Genomic DNA, 24,257 nt, shown 5'->3' with positions numbered 1-24,257 from the left:
CAACCCTAAATGGGCTGGTGTTTTAGAAGTCACATGCTCAACAGTTCATCAAAAGAGCTTTGAATCTGTTTAGGTCGTAGATGGAGTCGATGAGCTTTTTGAGTAGTTTAACTACATTTGGGTTTTCTAAGGTGTTGAACCCATCATGTTGGTTGCTATAAATTATTTTATTTTAATTGTAATAATTGTTAGGTACAATGTACTTATTGTGTTCATGTTGAACTTAAAATTGCTGCTATTGAGGTGGTACACAGTTAAGGTTAGGGACAGGTTTTGGTGGTTTGTGGGCTAAGGTACATGTGGAGAGGGTAATGCAGATCTAACTAGAGAAATTAATTACAGATGTGATTACAGAAAGGTATTTTTAAATATAAGTACAATGTGAAAACAGGTACACAATAAGTATAACAGCTGCCATTATTTTTTTTTTCGATAATCCATTTCACTCAGATGAAATCCATTTTGCCCCTGAAAAAAAATAAAAAAGGTAATTGAGATTATTTTAATCTCACATTTCTGTCTTTTTTTCTAGCAGTTGTGAGTGTACATATCTTCTGATTTTTTTTATTTCCTTCCTGTGTGATACAAATTCACAATTCTGAATTATTTTTCTCAAAATTACGAGATATAACTCAATTCTGAGAAATGAAGTCAGAATTGCTAGATGCAAACTCACCATTCTGACTTTTTTTGTCTCAGAATTGTGTTTATGTCTCAGAATTCTGAGTTAATCAACCCCCCACAATTGGACTGAAGAAAAAAGTCTGAATTGTGAGATTTTATTGTGCATTCCTGAGAAAAAAGGTCAGAATTGTGAAGTTGAAATTATTATTATTATTATTATTATTATTTTATTTTATTTTTTTAATGGTGGAAATGGGCTGGAAAAATGGTGGAAATGGTGGAAAAAAATAATCTATTGCTATTTCCATTTAATTGCAACTTTAAATATGAGTAAAACTATAGTTTTTCTCCCAAGCCACCATGATGAACTGTAGCTAGTGCATGAATATCTTGTAAAAGTGCAGGTTGTGTTCGTCGTAATGAGTTATTCTAAATGAAAAATTGCACATTCTTCTTAGCAGGTCTCAAGCATTGGTTTAACAACTTCCATATGGAGACTGGTCCCAATGCAAGACAGACAAAGGCTTGTCAGAGTTCCCTGCTTGCTCCTAATTTTGGTCAGTTTTGAATTTGGCCTTGTGGTTTTCTTTGCTTTGAATTCCATCTCCATTTTAGAAAACCGCCTCCAAAGTGTGAAAAGTTCGGCTGGATTAACTTTATCAATTCCCTGCACTTAATGGAAAACCCCTGTGAGCGGACTTTGAAGTGTCACCGATGCTTTCCAATGAAAACAGCCTCAGACCTTCTCTCTGTGTCTCTCGAGGCAAAGCAATCCACTGGCTGCTTTTTTATTCTGCCGTCTCTTTTTCCCCCTTCAGACCAGCATGAACACCGCAAAGTATTTAGGGTTACCGTTTGATTGCCAGTGACACACCGTTGGCCTTGCAAAGCGGCTTGTTTTTGGAAAGTGACTGAGACAGCACGATTTGTTGCTGAGATATCTAATAGATGTAGACATTCTTGACATTTCGAAAGACACAGAGTAGAACTTTTAGCGTTTCAATTATTTTCAAAGTAACCTAGCGATTTAGTGAACTTTTAATACATGTCAAAATTACGATTGAATCAAGTCAGCATACCAGAAAAAAACATCTTCAAGGTGTTTGATTTCGTTTTCAGAGCCCAGGTCAAGAACAGAGCCCTTCCTTTTCCTTTCTTGCACAAACACACGTTCTAAGACTGTGGTCACTCTTTCCAGCACGACGTGTCACAGAGTTTGCTGAGGGCAGCGCTGGATGGGGTGGTGCAGGAGTGTGTGAGCTTCGTGGGAGTGGACATCAACATCTGTTCAGAGACGCTGATGAGGTAGAGGCCAAATACTTTCCAGCAGGAGTCACAACATGGCAACTTCTCACTCGGCTCGCCGTTATTGCTTAGCGCTCTGTTTAGTCTGACACCCTACACGTCGTGTACACACACACACACTCAGAGACGCACGCACCGTAACATCTACTCACATCCCCACTACACACAAACATTGTGATCTACATACACAAACATTGCCGCTCGCTAACATATACACAAACTGAGATATATAGCCTTGAATATTAGTCACATAAACTTACAGAAACACTGAAATGTACACATTCATTACATCCACTCGATCTGCCTAATACCTTGTAGGATTTCGTGAGTAATTGCAAATTGTTTGCACTACGGAAAACAGTGATTTGGAAATCTATATTTCCGGAATATAATCAGGATCACGTCTTTATGCCCCTAGATGTGACTTCAAAATGTTAGCTTTCATTTACACAGCTTATTTTTTTTATTATATTTTTTTTCTTTGTTCAACACAAGAAGTTAGTATAAGCGAGTTAAAACAAAACAAAATTATGAAAGCAGGTACACTTTCATGTTTCGTCAGTGCATTCATTCAGATACATATTCTGTTAGCATTAGTATTAAATACGCACATTTCACAAATATCAGATTTCTGTATTTAACTCTTAAGGATTATGCCTTTGACTTATGGTTTACTTAGACACCCATACATCACTATACTGAGCTGGAAAGCTGTGTGATCCCATTAACATGCAGGGTTAAATGCTCGTGAGGTAGGCTGGGATCAGGTCATCTGTTTACCTGACTTTAAATGAGCTCTCAGTACCAGAGCTCCAGACGATGTGTTTGTGGCTCCAGTGGTATTCACCCCTTATTTATAAGTGATGACATATAATGTTTACATAGCTGCTTTTAGGGGAGCTGCCACTTCGAATTGCCCATACCATCTCACTGCAAAATGTCTCAATGCAGTTCTGTTTTATATGGAAATGTCAAAAGGATTATGAGATCTTAGGCAGCCATTTTGGTAATTCTGCTGGAAAATGTTCTCAATATTTTACTAATATCGGACTTCATGTTTGTGAATATGCACGGATTACATAAGTATAAAATAGAAGTTTCCATGGCCTTCGGTGGACTTAAAGCGAAGATCTTGATCCAGTAAGTGTGGTTAATGCTGGGTATTAACATATAAATCAATCTCATTGCTACCTAAGAAGTTTGATTGCGTAAAGCATCAAAGGTGTGTTTAAGAATGACAGTTCTGAACATCAGAGAAAAATAGCAAAACGTCCTAGCCTAGAACATTAGCAAAAAAAAAAAAAAAGAAAGTAGATTTTTTTTTTCAATCATATATGTTTTGAATGCTCTTTTATTTAAGGTACAATTCTTGCTATTAACAAGCAATTAACTTGGACTTTTGCCTAAAAAAAAATAAAAATAATTATAATTTGGTGATTATTCACCAAGGTTGTTAAATGTAGGTACTGGGTAAGATATAGAATATAAATTAGTACCTTTGTAAGTACTAATAAACAGGCAATATTTTAATAATAGGCATACTAATAAGCAACTTGTTAATAGTGAGCATTGGTCCCTATACTAAAGTGTTTCCGATTTCCCTTTTTTAAATGAGGTGTTTTGTTTTATCAGGCACATAGCAGGTCTGAACGCAGGTCGAGCACGCAGTATTATGGAGTGGAAAGAAAAGAACGGGCCTTTTCTCAACAGAGAGCAGCTAAAACTGGTTAAAGGCCTCGGTCCTAAGAGCTTCCAGCAGTGTGCCGGCTTCATCAGGATCAACCCTGAGACCGTTCGCAGGTACACCTCCAAATTCATGCCACTTCTACAGTTATATGTTTTGCACCAAGCTGCCTTTCTATTATGTAGGGGGTTAGTGGGACAAGATGTCGCCCCCTTAACTTAAAATAATTATGCATTATTTTTATCATATATTCATAAAGGTTCAGTGTGTAAAATGATGTAAATTATTTGTCAAAAAATTAGCTTTGAATTATAATATTGAACACTTTTCTTACTTTGGTTGATGTGTCAGTGGCTTAACCAATATTAATGGTGAGTTTTGCCTCCAAATGGAGAAAATACAATCACAATTCATATTAATTAATAAATGAATGTAATTATTATTAATAATAGTTATTAATACTATTAATGCTACAGGTGCTATTAAATAATGTTGAAAAACCTTCAAAACTTCAAAACACATAAGCGTAACAGCACACAGAAAAAAACTCAGAAGTGAACAAAGGTAAAAAAAAAATTTTTTAGTTTATTCGTAACATGATATAGTTAAGTAACACCTTGACAAGGGAGATATTTTGCTGAATATTTTCACGATTGCAAATGTCACATTGATTTTAGTCTAATAAACAAGTAAAGTAGTCAGGTAATTATTAAGTTACTTACATTTTAGGCATAATATTTACTGTTTTTGTTCTATTTTCTCAACAAAAATAGTTCCAAACAAAGATCACAGCAGAAGTATTAAACATTCTCCAAGAAATCAGTGGTTTTGTTACTGAATGATTCAGTGTTTTAAATGAATTGGTTGAATGACACAATAACTCACTCAATAAGTGACTTAAAGGGGTCATATGGTGTGATTTAAATTTTTACTTTCTCTTTGGAGTGTTACAAGCTCTTGGTGCATAAAGAAGATCTGTAAAGTTGCAAAGACTAAAGTCTCAAATCCAAAGAGATATTCTTTATAAAAGTCACGTCACTGTGTGGTAGGGGTGGGCGATATCTCGATATTTAAAATATATAGAGATATTTTTTAAACACGATATGGATTTTGACATATCGTATATATCGATATATTGTTTATATTAAATTTTGATTCTGCCACTTTGCTTGTTCGTCTTCTCTGTGCTGTGCTCGCCCCCGCCTTTTTGCTTTTGTTCCCCCTCCCCTCGTGTTTAACATGGCGTTGTCCACAACCAGCCCAGAGGCTACAGAACTAGTCAAAAAACAAAACAAAAAACAGGACAACTGGCTCCATTATATGGAGAAACCTCGATTTTAAGTCGTTGGGCGAACAGCATGCAGATGTCTACTGTATAATTTCCGCGATGCAGAAAACGCAGAGGGAATCGCGGAATCCAGTCATAAAAACTGAATTTACAGTTTAACGTGGAATGTCATGGAATTTGTCAAATTTTGAATGAATTAATCAAAAGTAGGTCAATGCACTCACATCAAATCACGATATGGACTTATATCTTTAAATATTAAGCTGGAACAGTCTATTTAAATATGAATCCTGCACGTTCTGCATGTCTGTTAATGAATGGCGCAGAAGCACGTCACACAACATTTCTTCCATCTTTTATTTTTAATAGTAAATCCCCTTTGTTCACCAAAAAATAAAGTTTGCTTAATTTTCAATTATTAAAAGATAAATTAAATGAATGTTTACACTAACTTTACACTATGGATCATTGGATCGGCTTTCACCGTGGATGAAGTGGAGTCCAGCCCGGGGTCGTCACATGTGGTTGCCACAAGCCCATAGGATGCTCTTTCATAGAATCCGCCAGCCATGCTGTTCTCAAACCGCCCGCCTCTGCTCACTCAAGCTGGCCTACACTCACTCTAGGCCTCCAGCCTTTGCTCACTCTAGGCTGTGTGTGTGACGCTGTTTCATTAAATAAGCGAAACTAATACAAATCCTGTTAATATCACGTTTATAATGGGTTTTATGTTTGTCTCATCACTCCGGCCAGACAAGGCATCACAATATATTAAGGGGCGTAACATTTCTGTCACACGCTTGAGGTATTCGGCCAATCACAATGCACTGGATAGATGGCCAATCAGAGCACATCTCGCTTTTCAAACCGTTGAGCCTTATAAAAAGTGACAGTGTGACATGACATACATCCAAGTATGGTGAAACATACTCCGAATTCGTGCTCTGCATTTAACCCATTCAAAGTGCACACACACAGCAGTGAACACACACTGTGAACACACACCCGGTGCAGTGGGCAGCTATTTATGTTGTGGCGCTCAGGGAGCAGTTAGGGGTTTGGTGCATTGCTCAAGGGCACCTCAGTCGGGGTTTTGCCGACCCGAGACTCGAACCCACAATCTCAGGGTTAGGAGTCAAACTCTCTAACCATTAGGCACCATTAGACCAATCAGTGCATTTCAGAATGCAGGGCATAGAGGATAAATAGTAATGCACAGTATGTGGAAAATAACCTTAAATCGCATCATTAAAAGTGAAAAAAAAAATTCCCAACATTTTATATTTGTACATCCAAAATTTGATTTGAATTTATTGATCAATTGTAATAATTTGACATGAAAGATGATGCATACATTAAAAAAAAGTTGAAAAAGGTATTTGAAAAGATAAATAAAAATATGCAGATTTAAGTATGTAAAAGCTGATAGAACACTACAAAAAATACAGCTTTAGAATAAATTCTTTAAACCACCAAACCTCTTGGTGATGGAGTATGTTTGTGGGGATATTTAGTATTGAATATTCTATGCTGATATGAAAGGTTTAAAGTATATCATAATTATAAATTTTACCGGTATTCATGACAGTTATATATATATATATTAAAAAAAAATTGTAAATACATTAAATATTACATATATGTAATATAATGTGTATTCCCATTACAGGATTAGGTATTAAGTTTCATATAAGATGGTATTAAAAAGTCTTACATTTGACATTTTTTTCCCGCATAATTATATGGTGATATGTAATAGATGCTTTCATCTAATCCGTTGATTAGATTAAATAATCTTATGTATTATAATGCATCAGGATATCATCAGATATACGTAATATCTTGTAGAATGCAACTAAAAGGTGGCACAGCTTACCCCAGTCTCTAGAAAATGAAGAAGAAATACAATTTATAGGCCACACATCACATGTAAAAGCAAATTTTTAATTCAGTTTTTAATTTTACCCTCAATGTTTTTGTTATTTTGCTTCAAGCAGTGTCTGTTCTGGAGTGAACGAAGAGCTTCCTCTGAAGCAGACAGCTGAGAAGAAAAAAGTCAAAGGCTCTGGGAGCACCTCTAACCAGTTTAACCCACTGGACCAAACCTGCATCCATCCCGAATCCTACAGCATCGCCTTGAGGTGAGAACAGAGCGTGGCACTAAACTATCATGTTACTGCACTACTGCAGTTGATCATTGGATCTGCTTAAGGATTGACCCAAGTGGTAACAAGTGTTTACCTCAAGTAGGAGCATCTGGTCCTGTGTTGCTTAGTGTGAGAGTTGTGCGAGCTGCTGGTGCTCATATGAAAAGCACATTCAGCGTGTGCTCAGCACTCTCTGGCAGTGAATGACGCTCTCCCCGCAGCTGTGCTGCTCAAGTCTGTTTAGACTACTCCAATCTGACACTTGTGCCTGTTGCTTCCAGAAGATGTGCGCACGGATGCCCTGTGGTTTGGATGTGCTTGCATGCATGACAGCTGCAAGTTAAATCAAATTCAGTGTATGCATGTGAAAGAGGTTTTTGAAAATTGAATTTGAACCGTGGGCAAGGCATTCGAATGCTGTGGAATTTGGAGGATTTATTGGTGAATGGCAACTATAATTTAGGAACAAGACATTCATTCACTGCCTATTACTCACTTTTTCATTTCCTTCATAGCTGATGTCGTACTTTGGCTTCAGTTGTAGCACAGTGTGTGTACTTGTGCAATTACACTTCCATTTTGTAACTTTGCATGTATATGTGCAGTTGTGTACAAACATAAGAGACCTCACTGAATATCTGTATTTTTCAGTTTTTCCAGTAAACCTGGAAATAAACAAAATGGCCGGAAATTATTTTATAAAAAAAGTAAAGCAAAGAAAGTTATGACTTAAAAAAAATATAGAAGTTTCTAGACTATTTGTAGGCCAGAATGCATTATTGAATATGAATATGAATATGAATTTGATATTGTATATTATAAATTAAATATAATTATAAATTAATATAATACAAATATTGATATATTATTTAAATAGAATTAAAATAGAATTTAGATAGATGGATAGTAATTTGCAAATCATATTGCATAATAATCTATATAATAATAAAAAATTATTTGTATGAATTAAATAGATTTAAAACTGCTGTTCTGAGACCGTAGACCCCTCTGTACATGCATGTGTGAATCGTATGCATGTCTATCCACTCCTTCTCTGACTGATCTGTCGTCAGAGGCGCCTTTTACGGTCAGAGGTCTAATAAAGCCACTTAGGGGCATGGAGAGGGGGAATAATCACCCTGTCATATCCTCCCTCCTCTCCTCTCCTTCTGTTTGTTTTCATTTCTCTCCGTTAGGCTTCATTTCCGACTAAACCAGGCAGAAAAGCCTCCCTTGCAGTCCCCTGTATTATCACCATTCTCTATCGTTACCAAATGCTGTGCTAATGGACGTTGCTCCACTCCAATTGTCATCATGAGCCCAGGCATATTTTTCTTGGAGTAACAGGATTTGATTAAACATGGCCACCAGCAGTGCTGAGTTGGTAATGTAGCGCCCAGCTAATGTAGCGGACTTTAAACAAAAGGTTTCTAGGGGGCTTGGGAGGAATTCTGGGTATTGCTAATAAAATGTATCAAATATGTTGTGAGCTTCGGCCAGGGCTGAAATCATAAGGCTAATGATGCGAGCAGATCCGTCTGAGCGATGTCTTTATAATGATGATGACAAGCTTGACGTATTCCCAACAATCTGTAACCCATTTATGCACTGGGTTCATCACTCTTGTCCTCTGTTTCACCAGCTCATTCTCTTTCCCTTTGCAAATTATTGGACCGGCCTTTTCACTTCCTCTCTCGTTCTCATTCACATAAATGCATCAGTTAATGAGAATAGAAATGAAATGGAAAAACGCCCCTCATTGCATCCGTGACTGGTTTGCGCTTAATATTTCTGAAGTCAGGACAGGAGGTGGCTAAAATCAGTCACACATTGTGCTTGTGAAAACATGCAGCTTGTCTCCCTCCATTTCGTTGGTGATTTTGTTGCACGTCTGCGCTTTGCGAAGCGTGGGCCAGTGGATGGTAATGGTGGATCATGTTGCTCTAATGTGATGAACTTGATACCCTTAGCCCCACCACTTCCCACTCATACACACACAAATACGCATACACAATATGTAGCACTGACCCCCTGATGGACCATCTCTAGTATTTAAGTATTAGCTGTGAAACAAAGGTTGATGTTAGCTCTTATTGGGACCTAACAAAATAAACTCACTTTCACTGGACTAGTTTTCTGTGACGTTGCTGGGGACCAGTTTTCTGTGACATTTTACTATAGCCAGTACCTGATAGCGCTTTCTTTGTTCTTCAATAATTTGCAAGAGCAAGAAGGGGAAGGTAGTGATTAACTATTATGTTTAAAGGAACATTATCCAAGCTCATTTTCCAGGTCTGGTGGTAGCACTTTTAGCTTAGCTTAGCATAGATCATTGAATCTGATTAGACGTTAGCATCTCACTCAAAAATGACCTAAGAGTTTCTACATTTTTCCTATTCAAAACTTGACTATTCTGTAGTTACATTATGTACTAAGACCGGCGTAAAATTAAAATTTGCGATTTTCTAGGCTGATATGGCTAGGAACTATATTCTTATTCCAGCGTAATAATCAAGGAACGTTGCTTCCATACCATGGGTGCAGCAAGCGCAGTGATATCACGTAGCGCCTGAAAATAGTCCGACGCTAGTTAGTGTAGTTGCAGCCAATAGAGTTTCTGGGGATTATTTTCAGGTGCTGCGTAATATCACTGCGCCGGCTGCAGCCATGATAAAGATGATCTTTACCGTGCACAAAGATGAAGTTAAAGATGAATTAATGATTTTATTTTCTTCTAAAAAGTTCTATAGCTAAAGGGATAATTCACCCAAAAATAAAAATTGTCATTAATTACTCACCCTCATGTCATTTTAAACACGTAAGTAGTGGTCGACCGATATGTGTTTTATTTTTACAGCTGATGCCGATATTGTGGAATGCAGGGGGGCCGATATAAAGCCTATATAATTTTTTTCAATTATTATTATTCATATTTAAGAAATTTGAAATAATTTGACAATGGATTAAAAAAGTAAAAGAAACATACTTATACTATAGATTACAGATTTTTCACAAATAAATAAATATTTACTAAAATTATTACATATAAAAAAAGTAGCCACTGTAACCAACAGGGCACTCACATATAAGGCCCCGATCACACAGAACAAGTTTTTTTCAGAAAAATGTTTGATGTGATCTGGGTCAGAAAATTGTTTATATGAATGTTACACTGCGTTCCCAGTCATATATGTTTTTGTGTGAGGACTGGTCCACTGAAAATCTTTCTCTTTGAAACTTTTAAATCAATTGTGATATTGTTAGATATATCGCAGGTAAATTATGACAATTTTCATTCTTCAGTGAACTATCCCTTTGAATGCTTTTCTGTCGTTAACAACCAAGCAATACACGTATATCCATTCCAGCATTATGAGCGTTGCCAAGTGAGTTTTAGGAAGTGAATAGCTCTTCATCATTTTCACTGCAGCATTAGTAACTCATTTTTCTCAGTCACTGAATCATCGGAGGGTTGATATCAAATATCTTACATTCACTGATGATAACGAATTAACTTCAGGGTTACTGCTAAGGGGACCACACACTAAAGCAGCCTCATTGTGTCTGGAAAGCCTCTATCTGTAGGCCCACCCAGTAGCTTACGGTGTGTGGAACAGAGGCGTCCTCCACAACTCTCCTCGGCAGAGCTGCTTTTCATTATGCCCGGAGGATATGGCCGACTTCGCTCTTCTGGATCCAAAAGAGCAGGAGCGCTGGTACCCCCTAAACACTAACACACCAGAGGGTAACATAAGCCCAGCTGAGACCCCCTCCAGAAACCTGAGCCCTTGGGCCAATCGTCCGCCACCGCCACACTCACACTGTAGCTGTTCATAAATCACTCAGAGCCCAGTTCTGCAACCTCCTTTCTCTCTCTCCATCTCTTTTCTGTCCTTGTGCCAACTCTGGCGCTCCAGAGGGACAGCTGGAGGGAAGCACTGTGTCCCTGACCAACATCTCGGAAATCTGTGCAGGACCAATATAGGATGATGGGTAGCTGCCATTGGGCAATATGAGTGCTTGAGTAATTTGTTAAAATTGGTAGAAGTACAGGGCACAAGTATATGTGTTAAAGTCATTTACAAGCAGGTGTTGTCAGGACACTAAGCTTGTGTCTGACTTTTCAATTAATTTTCCGCTGGAAAGGTTTTTATTTTAATATTATTTTTTTTACATTTTTTTTTTAATCATTATTAGCATTGAACATATGGTGAGCTAATGTGGAATTACATTTTCGGTAATTTGTTTGCAGATAATGTGTCTTTAGTTTTGCCATAGACATCGTTAATCTGCTAAAACTTTACGGTTAGGTTTAATTTGTTTATGTAACTTAATAAATAATTGTAAACAATCACTTTTTCACAACAATCACAAACAGCATTTGTTATTCTAGGTTAATTTTAATTATATATTGTTAAATGCATATGCTGATAAATCTATTTTATGGAACAAAAATTAATTAATAATAAACTATTTTATATTTAGTATAGTGTACTGTATGTATAGTATATATAAACTATCGTATAAAATGAACCCAGATTAATAAATGCTCTAAGCAAGTATTGTTAAAGGGATAGTTCAACCAAAAGTGAAAGTTCAGTCATTAATTACTCGCCCTCATGTCATTTCAAACCTGTTAGACCTTCATTCACGAGAGTACCATGACACTTATGCATGGATACCTCTGATTGCAAACAAGTAGTAGCACATTTATGTTCTACATCAGAACACCGCTCTTATTTTTGTTTTCTTTGCACAGAAAAGTAGATTAGCTTCATAAAATTATAGTTGAACCACTGATGTCACATTTTAACGATGTCCTTGCTACATTTCTGGGCCTTTAATGTGGAAGTTTATCAAAAATATCTTAATTTGTTTGTTTTTTTTTTGTTTTTTTTTAGCTGTACATGTGGAAAGTGCAGTTTGATGACAACATTGCATGTTGTTTACTTGATGTGCTTACGCGCTGATAGGTAAGTTAACAACACAGAGATATTTGAAGCAGTTTTACTCACCGCATGCGGTTCCAACACACGATCGTGACCCTTTTTCGTTGGGACTGCATTATCCTTAAGAAATAAGCGATGTGCAAATCCGGCGTCAAACTGGACCTCGTTTGTAAAACAAGCATCTTCTAAATGCAGGGAACAGACAAAAACTTTTGCACAACTCCGTTGATGCTCTGTAAAAATAAACTCCATCCACTGGCCCCTTAATGCTGTTTCTCTTTTGGTAATCTGTGCAGGGTTGTCTTGCCCTGGCAACCAAAAACACACTTCTTTTGTGACATTTCGCGACGCTCTCGCTCTGATCAGTGAAGTCTGTTGTGCTCTGAGTGCTCTGCTATACGGGAGCGCGCGCTCTTCCGGCAGACGTGCCCTCTGGACCCATATAAGGAAATTCCGTTCCATCTAACGTCACACAGAGCTATACTCGGAAAAAACTTTCAGAAACTTGTGACAAACCGGAAGGAGTATTTTTGGAAAAGAAATACTCCTTCAAACGTACAACTTAATTTTTGAAACTGTCCATGTTTAGCATGGGAACTCTTTAACAGTGTAAAAAACTCAGTATGCATGAAATAGCATTTCACCCCCCCCCCCCCCCCTTTAATACTTATTTACAATTGTGTTTAAAGTTTTTCTACAAGTAATATAATTATGAAAAACTGTAAAAAAAAGTTTCACCCAAATTTAATCTGTCTTTTAATTAATGAAATTTAAACACATTTTATTTTTGGTAAATAAAGGGGATTTGCTATTTAAATTAAAACATTGAAGAAATGTTGATTTATATCTTTAAAAAGTTTTATAAATTTTTTCAACAGTAGTAACAGTATCACATACATTATACTCAATAATTGTAATATTTCTAGCACAATGCCTTCATGTAAAAATGAACTTATTTTGACGGGTTGCTGTGAATACCTTTTAAATTGAAACTGGTTCTACTCAAATGAAAGGGTAAAAAGCTTGTAAAGTTACTCAGAACGGTTTTGGTGATGTGGTTTATGTATTTATGTCCTCACTGAGACGGCAATTATTACAATTATTACGGTGTAGTAAACAAACCTGTACGTCTCTGCCATTCATTCATTCACACAGAGACGCACAGAACATGCAGGATTCAGATTTCAACCAACTTTTGCAGCTTAACATTTACAGATACTGGTCGATATGGAGATCTGATTTGATTTATTTATGCTAACTTTTTGCAAATTCCGTGACTCTCCATATTAAATTGTAAGTTTCATTTTCATGACTGGATTTTGAGATTCCGTCCGCGTTTCCTGCTTGGCGGAAATCATAGCGCTGTATGCGTCAAGTACCGGGTTGAACAGGTACTCTGTATCACTGGTACTTAAAGAAACCTGGTACCGTCACATTTTCATTTTTTTAGTACCGACTTGGTAACGAAGTACTGGGTTTTATGACAACACTAGTGTATACTACTATGTAAATAGACTATGAACATTTTTTCAACTGCTGATTTGGTGCTCAAGAAACATTTATTATTATTAAAATATTCAAATTATTTGAAGACTTAAGGACTGACAGTGCATCTTTATGCTTTAAATTCAGCTTTGCCATCACATTGCACAATTACTTTTTAAAATATATAGAAAAAGTTCAGTTGTAAAAAAATATTTCACAGTATTAGTGTTTCTTTTAATGTATTTCCGATCAAATAAATGCAGCCCTGGTGAGCATTGGATACTTGTTTCTTGGTACTGGGTTACTCCGCCGCGGCACCCCCGAAGCAATCTAAAATAGTCTGAATATAAACACTTATTATAGGTGCACCCTAGTGATTCAGGACAAGCTAAAAACAAGGTTTGGAAAATGGATTCATGGTGTACTCGCTTATTATGTTAATTTTTCTACATTTTGAACACAAACAAAGTTACGGACCGCAGCTCTGATTGGTTGTTTTTTACTGGGAGCGCATGACTTTCTGCAAATGGCAATAGGACCACTCGGAGGAGCCAGAGGAGTTGGATTTTTTTCACAGATTATCTATCTCATATTCTACTGTCAGGACATAATGACAGGTTTAATAAATATGTAAAAAATATTTTTTTACAGAAGTTCCCTACAGCACCTTTAAATGTCTCGGTTCTGAGGCTCTTTAATCAAATCTTTACTTGAGAGACAAGCTGGAATTCATCCGCAGTGTGTGCGTGTGTCTGTTACTCTTTGCATTTTCATCGCCTCATAACTCAAAGGCCCAACAGAGTCTGAGATTTTTTTTTGTTTGCTTTTGTTTCACTAGATCTAGTACTGCTCTAGAACTGTTAGATGTTTCAATGTGAGCATAAAAGGCCGCTTATGGCATTGCACTTCCGTGTTTATAGCTCAGAATTGAAAATGTATGGGTTTGTTCTTAGTAGGTTTAACTCTTACAAAACGTTGATGCAGAAATCTTCCAACAATGTTTGTATGATAAGTGTGATAACTTGAATTATGCAGCTTGTTGAGGAATGTTGTTACTTTTCACCTGTCTTCATGCCAAAGTGGAGATGCTTGAGAAGGGGTTCAACTATAAAACACCACCTGAGCCATATTCTTAATAAATGCATGGATTATTCAGAATATATTCATACATATGAATTTCTTGCTAAAATGATGAAGGATCTGTGTCTTGTAAATGTTTGGACACACACAGTTTAAAATTACACTCTACCAGCATCCGTCTTGTCAAGTGTACACTTTTTCAGGAGGGTGAGTCGAGGAGGAGCAATGATCTGTATTTAAGCGTATTAGTGCTATGTATCTGTTTGCAAGCTCGGACAGTGAGAAATTGTCTGGATACATACAATAGAGCGAGTGTGAGTAGATTTGCCTGTCACTGCTGCCGTCAAGCCCCTGTCTGTAGCAGTTAATGGGCGGGGCTTGAACCCACCTGCCCTGTCACTCACACAGAGGACAGCTGCGCTGGCGTCAGGCTGTCACGGCGACGGCCATCCATCAGCAAGCTGGCTCAGCAGGTCTGCCCCCTCCTCTTGCCAAAATTCACATTCCAGTAATGCCCAGGACCCCAGCATTCCACAGCCACCTCTGGACAGCTTGACCCCCTGATACAGGCTTGTTGCACACTCCAGGACATGTGTGTGTCCCTGTAGAGGTTATATCACTCATTTGCACTGTACTCTGATGAAAGAACATTATTCAGGCACTAACTTTATGAATTTATAAGACAAACTCAGGAATTATGGACTGACCCTTTATCAGTATGTTATATTAGCAATTAAAGCAACTTCCAAATATAAAATGTTGTGATGCATAAATTCACTTTATTCCATTCAGAATTTTTAGATGAAATGGTATAGAATTTTTGACCATTTATCAATGATTATTTACACATTATTCCAGGTTCTTCAAACAGGCAGTCTAGTGATGGTTATGAGAAGAACTGTGGTTTGATCTGTTAAGGTGGAAAATAAACTTATAATAATTGTTAACAAAAGTTATTATGGAGGGATATTTATGGACTGTAGTGAATAAATACATGGGTTCCTTTTGAACAACCAATAAAAATCTGTTTCAAAATCAGCTTTGCTGTATTTAAAGTTTTAGTGTTAGTGTTACAGGTTTTTGAATAAACACACCCCCAAACTTAGAACAAAACTCTAAACTCCAAAACCAAAGTCTTGTTATTTTAATTCTAAAGCACAAATCTAAACAGCTCTTTTTAAGGTATCAGCAAAACCTTTCCTGGTTTTTTTTTTCTTTTTAAACCTTTAATTTTACTGCAACTCCAAAATTGAAAACATTTTTTGCCTAAAGATTCCCACCCATACATATGCTGTGTGTTTCCATGCATTTTTACACGCAATGTCCCTAACAGACCTAGTATGCAGCACAATATAAAGCTGAAGATTAACCACTGTCTCAGCGTTACAGTTTGTGATCACATCATGAATATAAAGGCTCATCCTGAGCCAGAGCTTATGGCCTGTGCCAAGTAATAGGCCATGTCTGGATCTTTCTTGCTGGCTGTGTTTGCTCTGTGTTCCTGCTTCACTGCTCAAGCCTAAGCACTAACCTTTTCCTTTTATGTATGACGCTCACAAGACCGTTAGATTTATGGAGGGAGACAGAGTCTTCATCTCTGGGACTCTAGAAATCAAGATTTAGGGCATAATTAGTCTCACCTCCCCTCCCATATGTACCTCCTCTCCCAGTCTTTGCACTCCCTGTGTCGGCCTTCAGGCTCCTCGCTGGTGTCGGGGGAGTTCCTCCACGTGCACTGGGCTCTGAGAAGGGCTATTAAAACACCATTCATTAAGACACCACCTCCCATGGTCCTCAACAGACCTCACTTCCTTAACACAGCATCTGAAAGTGTATGTGTTTGCATGTGGAGTGTTTTTGATTAAGATTTATATGAAATGTCCTCAAAAACTTTATTTCTTGACTTGTCAAGGCAGTAACTGTATGCTCTTTCTCTCTTCATTTAGGTTCTTGTCTCAAATAGGGGGCAGTTTGGATCAGATTGGCAGTGCTGCACTCAGACAGAGTATTGAGAGTAGTGTTAAGAGCAGAGGTCTAGATGTCTTGGCCAAATCTCTGGACACCACACCTGAGACTCTTCAGCTAACTGTGGACGGACTCACTCAGCCGCCTGGCTTTGACATTCGTCAGGGTAAGAGACTACTTTGTATCTGAAGATCTATGCAGGGCTCATTGATAAATATTGCTCACTGACACAGGCCAGTTAACATAACTCTGTCACTTTCCCTTTTTGGGCCAGTGCTGTTCCCACTATCATATTCCTTGATTTTGTACATTAATTTTTTTTTTTTCTTGAAAACTTCTTATGATGTTTAAGTTCTTACATCATCATTGTTCAGCAGAAGTGTTTACAGATTTGTGATTTCCAGCTCGACGCAAACTGCAAAAGAAAAATACAATTCTAAAAATGTAAATATATAATTTTTTGTGTTGGTTCCAGTCAAAAACAAAAACAAAAAAACAAAAACTACTGCCTCAGCAAAAAAGAAAAATATTTTTTGATTTATCAAAGGGATCATTCATTTGGTTGGCATCGAAATCCTCTGACATTTTTCTTTTACAAATCTTTTGCAAATCTCTGCTTTTTCATGTGTTCTCTCTCCACATTACGGAAGTCAGAGAATAGTGTTTCTTACATTTGAAATATAGATATTTTACAAAAATGCATTCATTCATAACAATAGTCCTTTATTCACCCTCGGAGCCGTGTGACGACTTGTGGACTGTTCAACTGCAAGACCCGCTGACTGCAGTGATAGAGCTTGCAATAGCTAGGACAGTTTTTAATATAACTCCAACCTGATTTGTCTGAAAAAAAAAAGTCATATACACCTAGGATGCTTCGAGGGTGAGTAAAAATGGTGCTACAACTTAAATGGTTCAAAATGGCTTCCACATATAACTGTCCACTGTAGTAGGCAGCATGCATAAAAGGGTTAAGGTCAGTACAATGGCTTTGTATGAGGAAAAGATGGAGGTTTAAGTTATTTTGCCCAGTTAATCTTGTTTGATGGCTTTTGAGATTCATTAAGTGGAAATGAGAAGCTTGGATATTGTCCTATAAATATCGCCTTTTGTACTCCACCAGAGAAGGTAGATCATACAGATTTGTCAGGTGGCTAAGTAAATGCAAATTTTCATTTTGTGTTGCGTTAAGAAATAGACATGTAGGACAACTCTACACATTATGGAAAGGCTAATGGAAACAAAGTGCATGGACGTTTTACATTTTCTATAATGTGGTTCGGATTGCAGCCTGTGGCTAGGTTTTGAAATCCGTTTAGCACAGCACAAACCAAAGTATCAAAGTTCTTTCTCAACATGGCCGCCGCGCAGATCATAGACAATGCTGGCATCATATACTCTTTTCCTCACTCCCACCTAATGATTCTCCTCCCGTCTCCCCTGAGTCCGTCTCTTGTCTGTGAGATGACTGGGCGGCGCTCCAGGCTTTTGAAGTCTTGCCGCGTAATTTGGGGGAAGACCCACATTATTAAAGCAGACCTGCCGACAGATATATCATTAATGAGAGAGAAAGCAGCGTAAAGAGGAAAGCAGAGTAGCCTTGATCCCAGCACTAAAATCCCCCAGTGACTCTCCAAGTGAATAAAAACGACCAAACAACAAACGCCTCTTCTGGTTTTAATGTTAAGTTCAGACATCTGAGAAGACATTGTTTTCCTTCTGCGGGTGTTGATAGTAAATGTTATGTTTCATTAAAGGTGACAGGATTATAATTGAGATGAATGTCTTAACGTGTTTTCAGGGTTGGGGAGCAGTGTTCATTATATGCAGAGAAAGGTTTTCTTTGGGAATGGGAGGGGGTTTAATTTCCACACTTGAAAAGATTATGGCAATGCTCGTTGAAGTTGAATTAAGACTCGTGTGGAGGAAAAAACTCAAAAAAAAAAAAAAAAAAAAGTTTGTAGGTCTTTTAGAAATAAGTTACTCTGAAAATGCCACAAAACATATTGCACATCTGAATGAATGAGACGTCGCCTCGTCAGTGTGGTGCACTAGATAGGACACTAGTTTTCTCATCAGAAGGCTGCAAGCTCACTTCCCCTGGTTGGAAGCCTGATGGGTTCTGCTCTGTAGCCAGCTGTATAAATAACTGCCATGTGAGCGGTGCTCTAGGTAAGGTGTCCCGGATAAGAATAATCAGAGATGAATGTTTCCTGGACTGCAGAGCCTGGTGAGAGGCCATGTTTATGTAAAAAAGCACCTCCCAAAGAAAATCACCCCAAAAAAACAGACAAAATGGCCTCGGAAAGAAGAGGTTTGAGAGGCCTGGTAATTCTATTTGTTTTAAACCATTAACTGAAGCTTGTTTCTAATGTGTAGCTTTGGAGTTCTTGGATCAATTTGGAGGACGGTGCTCAAGTCTTAAAGGGAAGGAGGATAATGTCAGTCTTAGTCACTGGAAAAAGACAAAATCTGTTTAAACATTCTACCGTATCTTCCCTTTTTTCCATCTTTGTTTCTAATGGTGCAGTCACATTTACCATTGCTTGGCGAAATTATGTAAATTCCACTAATTTCAATAGGAGTCCAAGCGTTTGCTTGTTGGGCGAAAGTGTTTTTCGTGAGGGCGAAAAAGTTCCCCACAGCAATTCATCATAAATCACAATGTCAAATTGTTTGCCCATGAAATTTCACTAATATGACTGCACCTTTACCCTAATTATTTTCTTTTTTTATTGTCCTCAATAGATTTTGAACAGGCAGATTTCAAGCGGGAAATTGTGTCCATGAATGACCTACACGATGGAATGGTGGTAACAGGCCGTGTGACAAACACTGCTTTATTTGGAGCATTTGTGGACATTGGAGTCGGACGTTCTGGTCTCATCCCAAAGCGTTTCATCACTCCGGATAAGCTTCCTGTTGACCAGCGGCAAAGAAGCCTAGCTCTTGGCCCAGGTGAGCGGGTAGAGGTACGGGTCATAAATGTGGATCTTCAGAGGAATCGGATCACTCTGGACCTCATTAGGGTTCTCAGATAGGAACTATTCATTGAAGATTTACTGTAGTCAAGTCTAGTTATCAACTCTGCTTTCATGTCGTGTAAAAAAAGTTAGGCAATATCTTTTGTTCTTGTTCAAAGATGTTGTTTTTGCCTCTGTTCTACATTTAACCTGCTGTTACTGTAGTTTTCATAACTTCAATAAAATAGATATCTTGCTACGTGAAACTTGACAGGATTATAACTGAAATGAATGTCTTCATCTTCAGAAATATGATGGTTTTTGTTGCAAGTGAAGCTCTTCCTAGAATTTTGATAGTTTTATATTCTCAGCCAATTATTAAAATACTAAAAGAATTTACTTCATTTAGGCATATTAAGAGGACAGTTGCTAATAACATAACTGAGTTAAAAATTAAGTTATCATTGCCCTTAAAATACAGTTTTACAATTAAAACAATAAAAAATACAATCTTTTTTCACTCCCTTTCATACCTTTGTAACCCCCAATTTAACAACTTGTGGTATAACTGATGGATGCAATTCAATGCAAAAATGAATGAAGTTAATAATAATATTATTATTATTTAAAATAATAATACTTAAGAAGCTTGTTCTTTTTACATAAGTATTGTTGGTTTTTCTGTGTTTCTGTGACACACTGTTACCATAGTTTTATTCCAGTACAGTGTAATTGAGATGCCTGAAGAGGGTGTTTCAAAGGCCTGTGAACCAGACACTAAGTGGATGCTGTTGCTATGGACCAGGATGCAGGATGCAGTCGCAGATGTTACGCTGCCGAACTCAGGCCTGTTTGATTGACAGCCACTTATCACCCAAAGAATGGGGGGCTTGTACAGCTGCCACACTGCAATATGACTAGAGGCCGTGGGGAACAAACGAAACCTAATTATCCTAGACTAGCCACGTGCTAATGAGCCACTTCAAAATTAATCCCACGCTCCCTCGTCTCTATTATCTAATCTGTTTGTGTTTATATGACACAAATTAAAAAAATGGATAAATAAGAAACCTGAGGTGCCCTGAGCACTTAAAACAAACCACAGGGACCAAATTCCAAATGATTGTGTGATATTTGCATTGGGGACGTTGCTTTGTATTACAGAGAAGTTACATCAGAACTCAGCTGCAGCGGAAGGATTGAAGCCTCACTGTATGATCAGGTGTGGTGGATTTGACATTGTTTTTAATTCAATAGTTCTGCAGTAATAAGCCACATTTATTTTATTTTTTATCATTTATTGACTCAAGCTGCTAAAATTATTTTGGATGATGGATGATATCTCGTTTACCATATCTTAATTCTTTTAATGTCTTATTAGTAAACATTTTTGTCTCTTATTTTGTCTGAAGCCTTTAAGCATAAAGTGTTATCAAATGGTCTGCTGTTTTTGATCACAAGTTTAAAGCTATGCTTTTTTTCCTCTCTCTCATTTGTTATCTGGACATAAAGATGCTTTGCTCTGCTGTTGAAGGGGTCTCACTAAGAAAGGGAGGTCTTTACCACTGACTATATGAGCATGTGTGTGAGACTCTTATCTTATTTACAGACTTCACCAGACCATTTTCTGGAATTTTATCAGAGCTGCATGTCGTAAAGTCTAATTTCTCAATCTTTCCCATTATGTTTTTTATTAGCTGAATTAAGAAAAGCACAGGGCTTAGTGTAATTTAAACATTTGGTCCAAGCACAAAACATCTTTAGCGATGATTATATGTGGAGAATGGCTTTTGAAACTGGCGGTTTATGATCCGATGAATGCAGAAACAGAGGGTAAAGAACCACTGTACCAAACCCAAGTACATACTGTAAGATTTTGGAAGTTACAGTTTTAAAGCAGGAGTGAATCACTGGTTCTCATCCAGGGAGCCAGGGCCCACTAGTCGAGATATTACCTATTTCATATACTGTTTTTCATTGAAGAACCAGGATTCTTGGAAAAAGAAGTTTAGGAAAACATGAATATATGGGAAATTATATAGTAAAAAAAGTGAGATTTCTAGACCTTGCAAACTCATGGAAATGGAAAAGTCTAATATATATACGTGTGTGTGTGTGTGTGTGTGTGTGTGTGTGTGTGTGTACAGTATATGTATATGTATATATGTGTGTATATGTATATATATGTTTATATATGTATATACGTGTATATATACGTGTGTGTATATATATATATATATATATATATATATATATATATATATATATATATATATATATATACTGTTTATCCATAAATCATGAACAATTGGAAAAGTCACGAGGTCTTTGAATATTGTTGTGGACAATGGATGGCTTCGGAGTCAATAAGGTTAAGAATCACTGCCCTAAATGATCATTTAGAGTGTGAACAGAATTCTGGAGTCGCACCTGAAACTGAAATTGACATATAATCATCATACCAACCTAACGTCTGCTATTTTTGAGGAAAGAAATGCAACCATTGACTTAAATGTCTGAGTCAGATTGAACACGGAACTTACTAAACTTTGTGCTTGGATTTAAGGGATTCTAGACTGCCATTGCTTCAATATTTTAGGGTTCTGCTAATTGTCCACACAGGAGAATGAGGCAGATTTAAATGGACATGTCAAAGAGACACACACTGTTAAACTGCATATTAACTGCTCCTCCAGCCAAGAGCAGAACACTTCTCTCCTTTACAGTAAATCAAAGACATGTCCTACAACTTCCACAGCCACACACAACTTCCACACTTGAAGAGTGTTCCGACTGCACCCACTGCTGCCGTCATCAAACACGCAAATTAACATACCACTAATGTTCCTGGACACTGAACTTCATGATTGAATCATTGAAAGCCTGCTCTGTACGCTCGTAAAAGCTTCGTATTAGTTGTGTGGATTTCCTATGAAGCCAATATTGCGGTATGGTTGCAGTAAAATCTAATTAGCCTACCATCCTACAGAAGAAAAAACACTACGAGGGGAACTGGAACTTTACTGCAAAAGTACTTTGTGTTGCCCAAGAGGAGTGAGTTTATATGTCCCTTTAGAGAGTTCGCTGTCCCACTGTTAGTTTTTGTTTGGGTTTCGATCCCTCCATTGGGAGAGAGAGACCGTTTGTACTTGTCTTTCAACGGTTTTAAGGTTTAGCATGTTAAGAGTGTTGACAATATAGCGTTAAAGATGAATATAATGTAACATTGTGATATAGATAAGATTTTAGGTAACAATTTATGTTTTTGAAAGTATGAAAAATATCTAATATATGAATTGATTCAATCACAAATAGAGTAAAATAATAATATTATTTTATAATAATTTACAATTTACAATAACTTTTCTATTTTAAAATATTGTAATGTAATTTATTTTTGTGATGTCATGATCCTTCAGAAGTTCTAATATGCTGATCTGATGCTCATTTTAACTATCATCACAGTTGAAAACAGTTGTGCTGCTTGATATTATTTTCTGAATTCTAATGTTGGATAGAAACAACAACATTTTAGAAATATTTTTTGTAACAATGTAAAGTCTCTACTGTCGCTTTTGTATATATACATATATTTAGAGAGAGAGAGGAAGCATTTTTTCTGACAAAATTTAAGCCTATTTATTGAACTATCCAAATTTATGATTATATGTGACCATGGGCCATAAAACCTGTCTTTAAGTCGCTGAGGTATATTTTTACCAAAACCCAAACTTGTATGGGTCAAAATGATTGATTTTTCTTTTATGCCAAAAATCATTAGGATATTAAGTAAAAATCACATTCCATAAAGATATTTAGTAAATTTCCTACTGTAAATATATCAAAATGTAATTTTTGATCAGTAATATGCATTGCTAAAAATTCATTTGAACAACTTCAAAGGCAATATTATAGTATTAATTTTTTTTTGCACCCTCAGATTCCGGATTTTCAAATAGTTGTATCTCAGCCAAATATTGTCCGATCCTAATAAACCATGCATCAATGGAAAGCTTATTTATTCAGCTTTCAGATTGTGTATACAACTTGACACTTAAGACTGATTTTGTGGTCCAGCGTCACATATAATCAGTTGCATTATTTTTTATTTATTATTTTTTTTATTATTATATGCATTTATTATTGTTTTTTATTTGTTGTAATATAACATACATCCTGTGCTTTGGTCACACAGACTATTTAAACTTCATTCTCTCAGACCCAGCTCTTCTCTGAATGCCTAAGGGCAGGGGAATGGCTGTTTGCATTAGGCTGCACCTTGTCAACAGAGCTTATAAAATCTGTTGTCCCCGAATGAGAGTGATATCAAAACCTCAATGCAAGCATTGGATTAGACGGCCCATGGGAAGCCCCTCTCTCCCCCGAGCCCCCCTTGCCCTCCAACCCTATTGAAAGTCATCTTGCTCCCTCTTTGGCAGCCATTAGACTAACTGTGTTACCCAGCCTGGGTATCCCCTGCAGCCCCTCAGCTCATCTCTACTAAGTGGATAATGTCTTTAGACTGATTATGAGAGTGAAGGATGCTATTGAGATGGGGCCCTGCAGCACTGAGTCCTTTGCAGGCCAAATATTTTCACAGCGGTCCAGGTGTTTCGCTCTCAGAAAGAGGAGGGCTATAACGGGGGGCTCACTAACATGATTGGCACAAATGTAAGGAAAGACATTTCACCCCCCCCCCCCCCCCCCAAAAAAAAATATATTCTACTCTAAGAATGCTTGAAATATATTTTTCTGTAAGCAGTAGTT

General features: G+C 37.2%; 1 protein-coding gene across 2 annotated transcripts in view; it reads left to right on the top strand.

Annotated features, from left to right (window-relative positions):
- Positions 1-19,636, top strand: part of srbd1 (S1 RNA binding domain 1) — a 60,838-nt gene extending 41,202 nt beyond the window's left edge. Inside the window, exons 17-21 of one of the 2 annotated variants that reach the window (XM_026224229.1) lie at positions 1,823-1,929; positions 3,562-3,729; positions 6,899-7,042; positions 16,509-16,693; positions 19,276-19,636. In XM_026224229.1, the coding sequence (XP_026080014.1) occupies positions 1,823-1,929; positions 3,562-3,729; positions 6,899-7,042; positions 16,509-16,693; positions 19,276-19,568 (897 nt within the window). In that variant the 3' untranslated portion in view covers positions 19,569-19,636. Of the gene's footprint in view, positions 1-1,822; positions 1,930-3,561; positions 3,730-6,895; positions 7,043-16,508; positions 16,694-19,275 lie in introns of both variants that reach the window. The other variant, XM_026224228.1, reaches the window with a different exon arrangement.
- The last annotated feature ends 4,621 nt before the right edge of the window (positions 19,637-24,257 follow it).

Source organism: Carassius auratus, chromosome 38 (assembly GCF_003368295.1).
Source record: "Carassius auratus strain Wakin chromosome 38, ASM336829v1, whole genome shotgun sequence".
Taxonomy (NCBI): Eukaryota; Metazoa; Chordata; class Actinopteri; order Cypriniformes; family Cyprinidae; genus Carassius; species Carassius auratus.
This window is presented reverse-complemented; position numbering and strand designations above follow the sequence as displayed.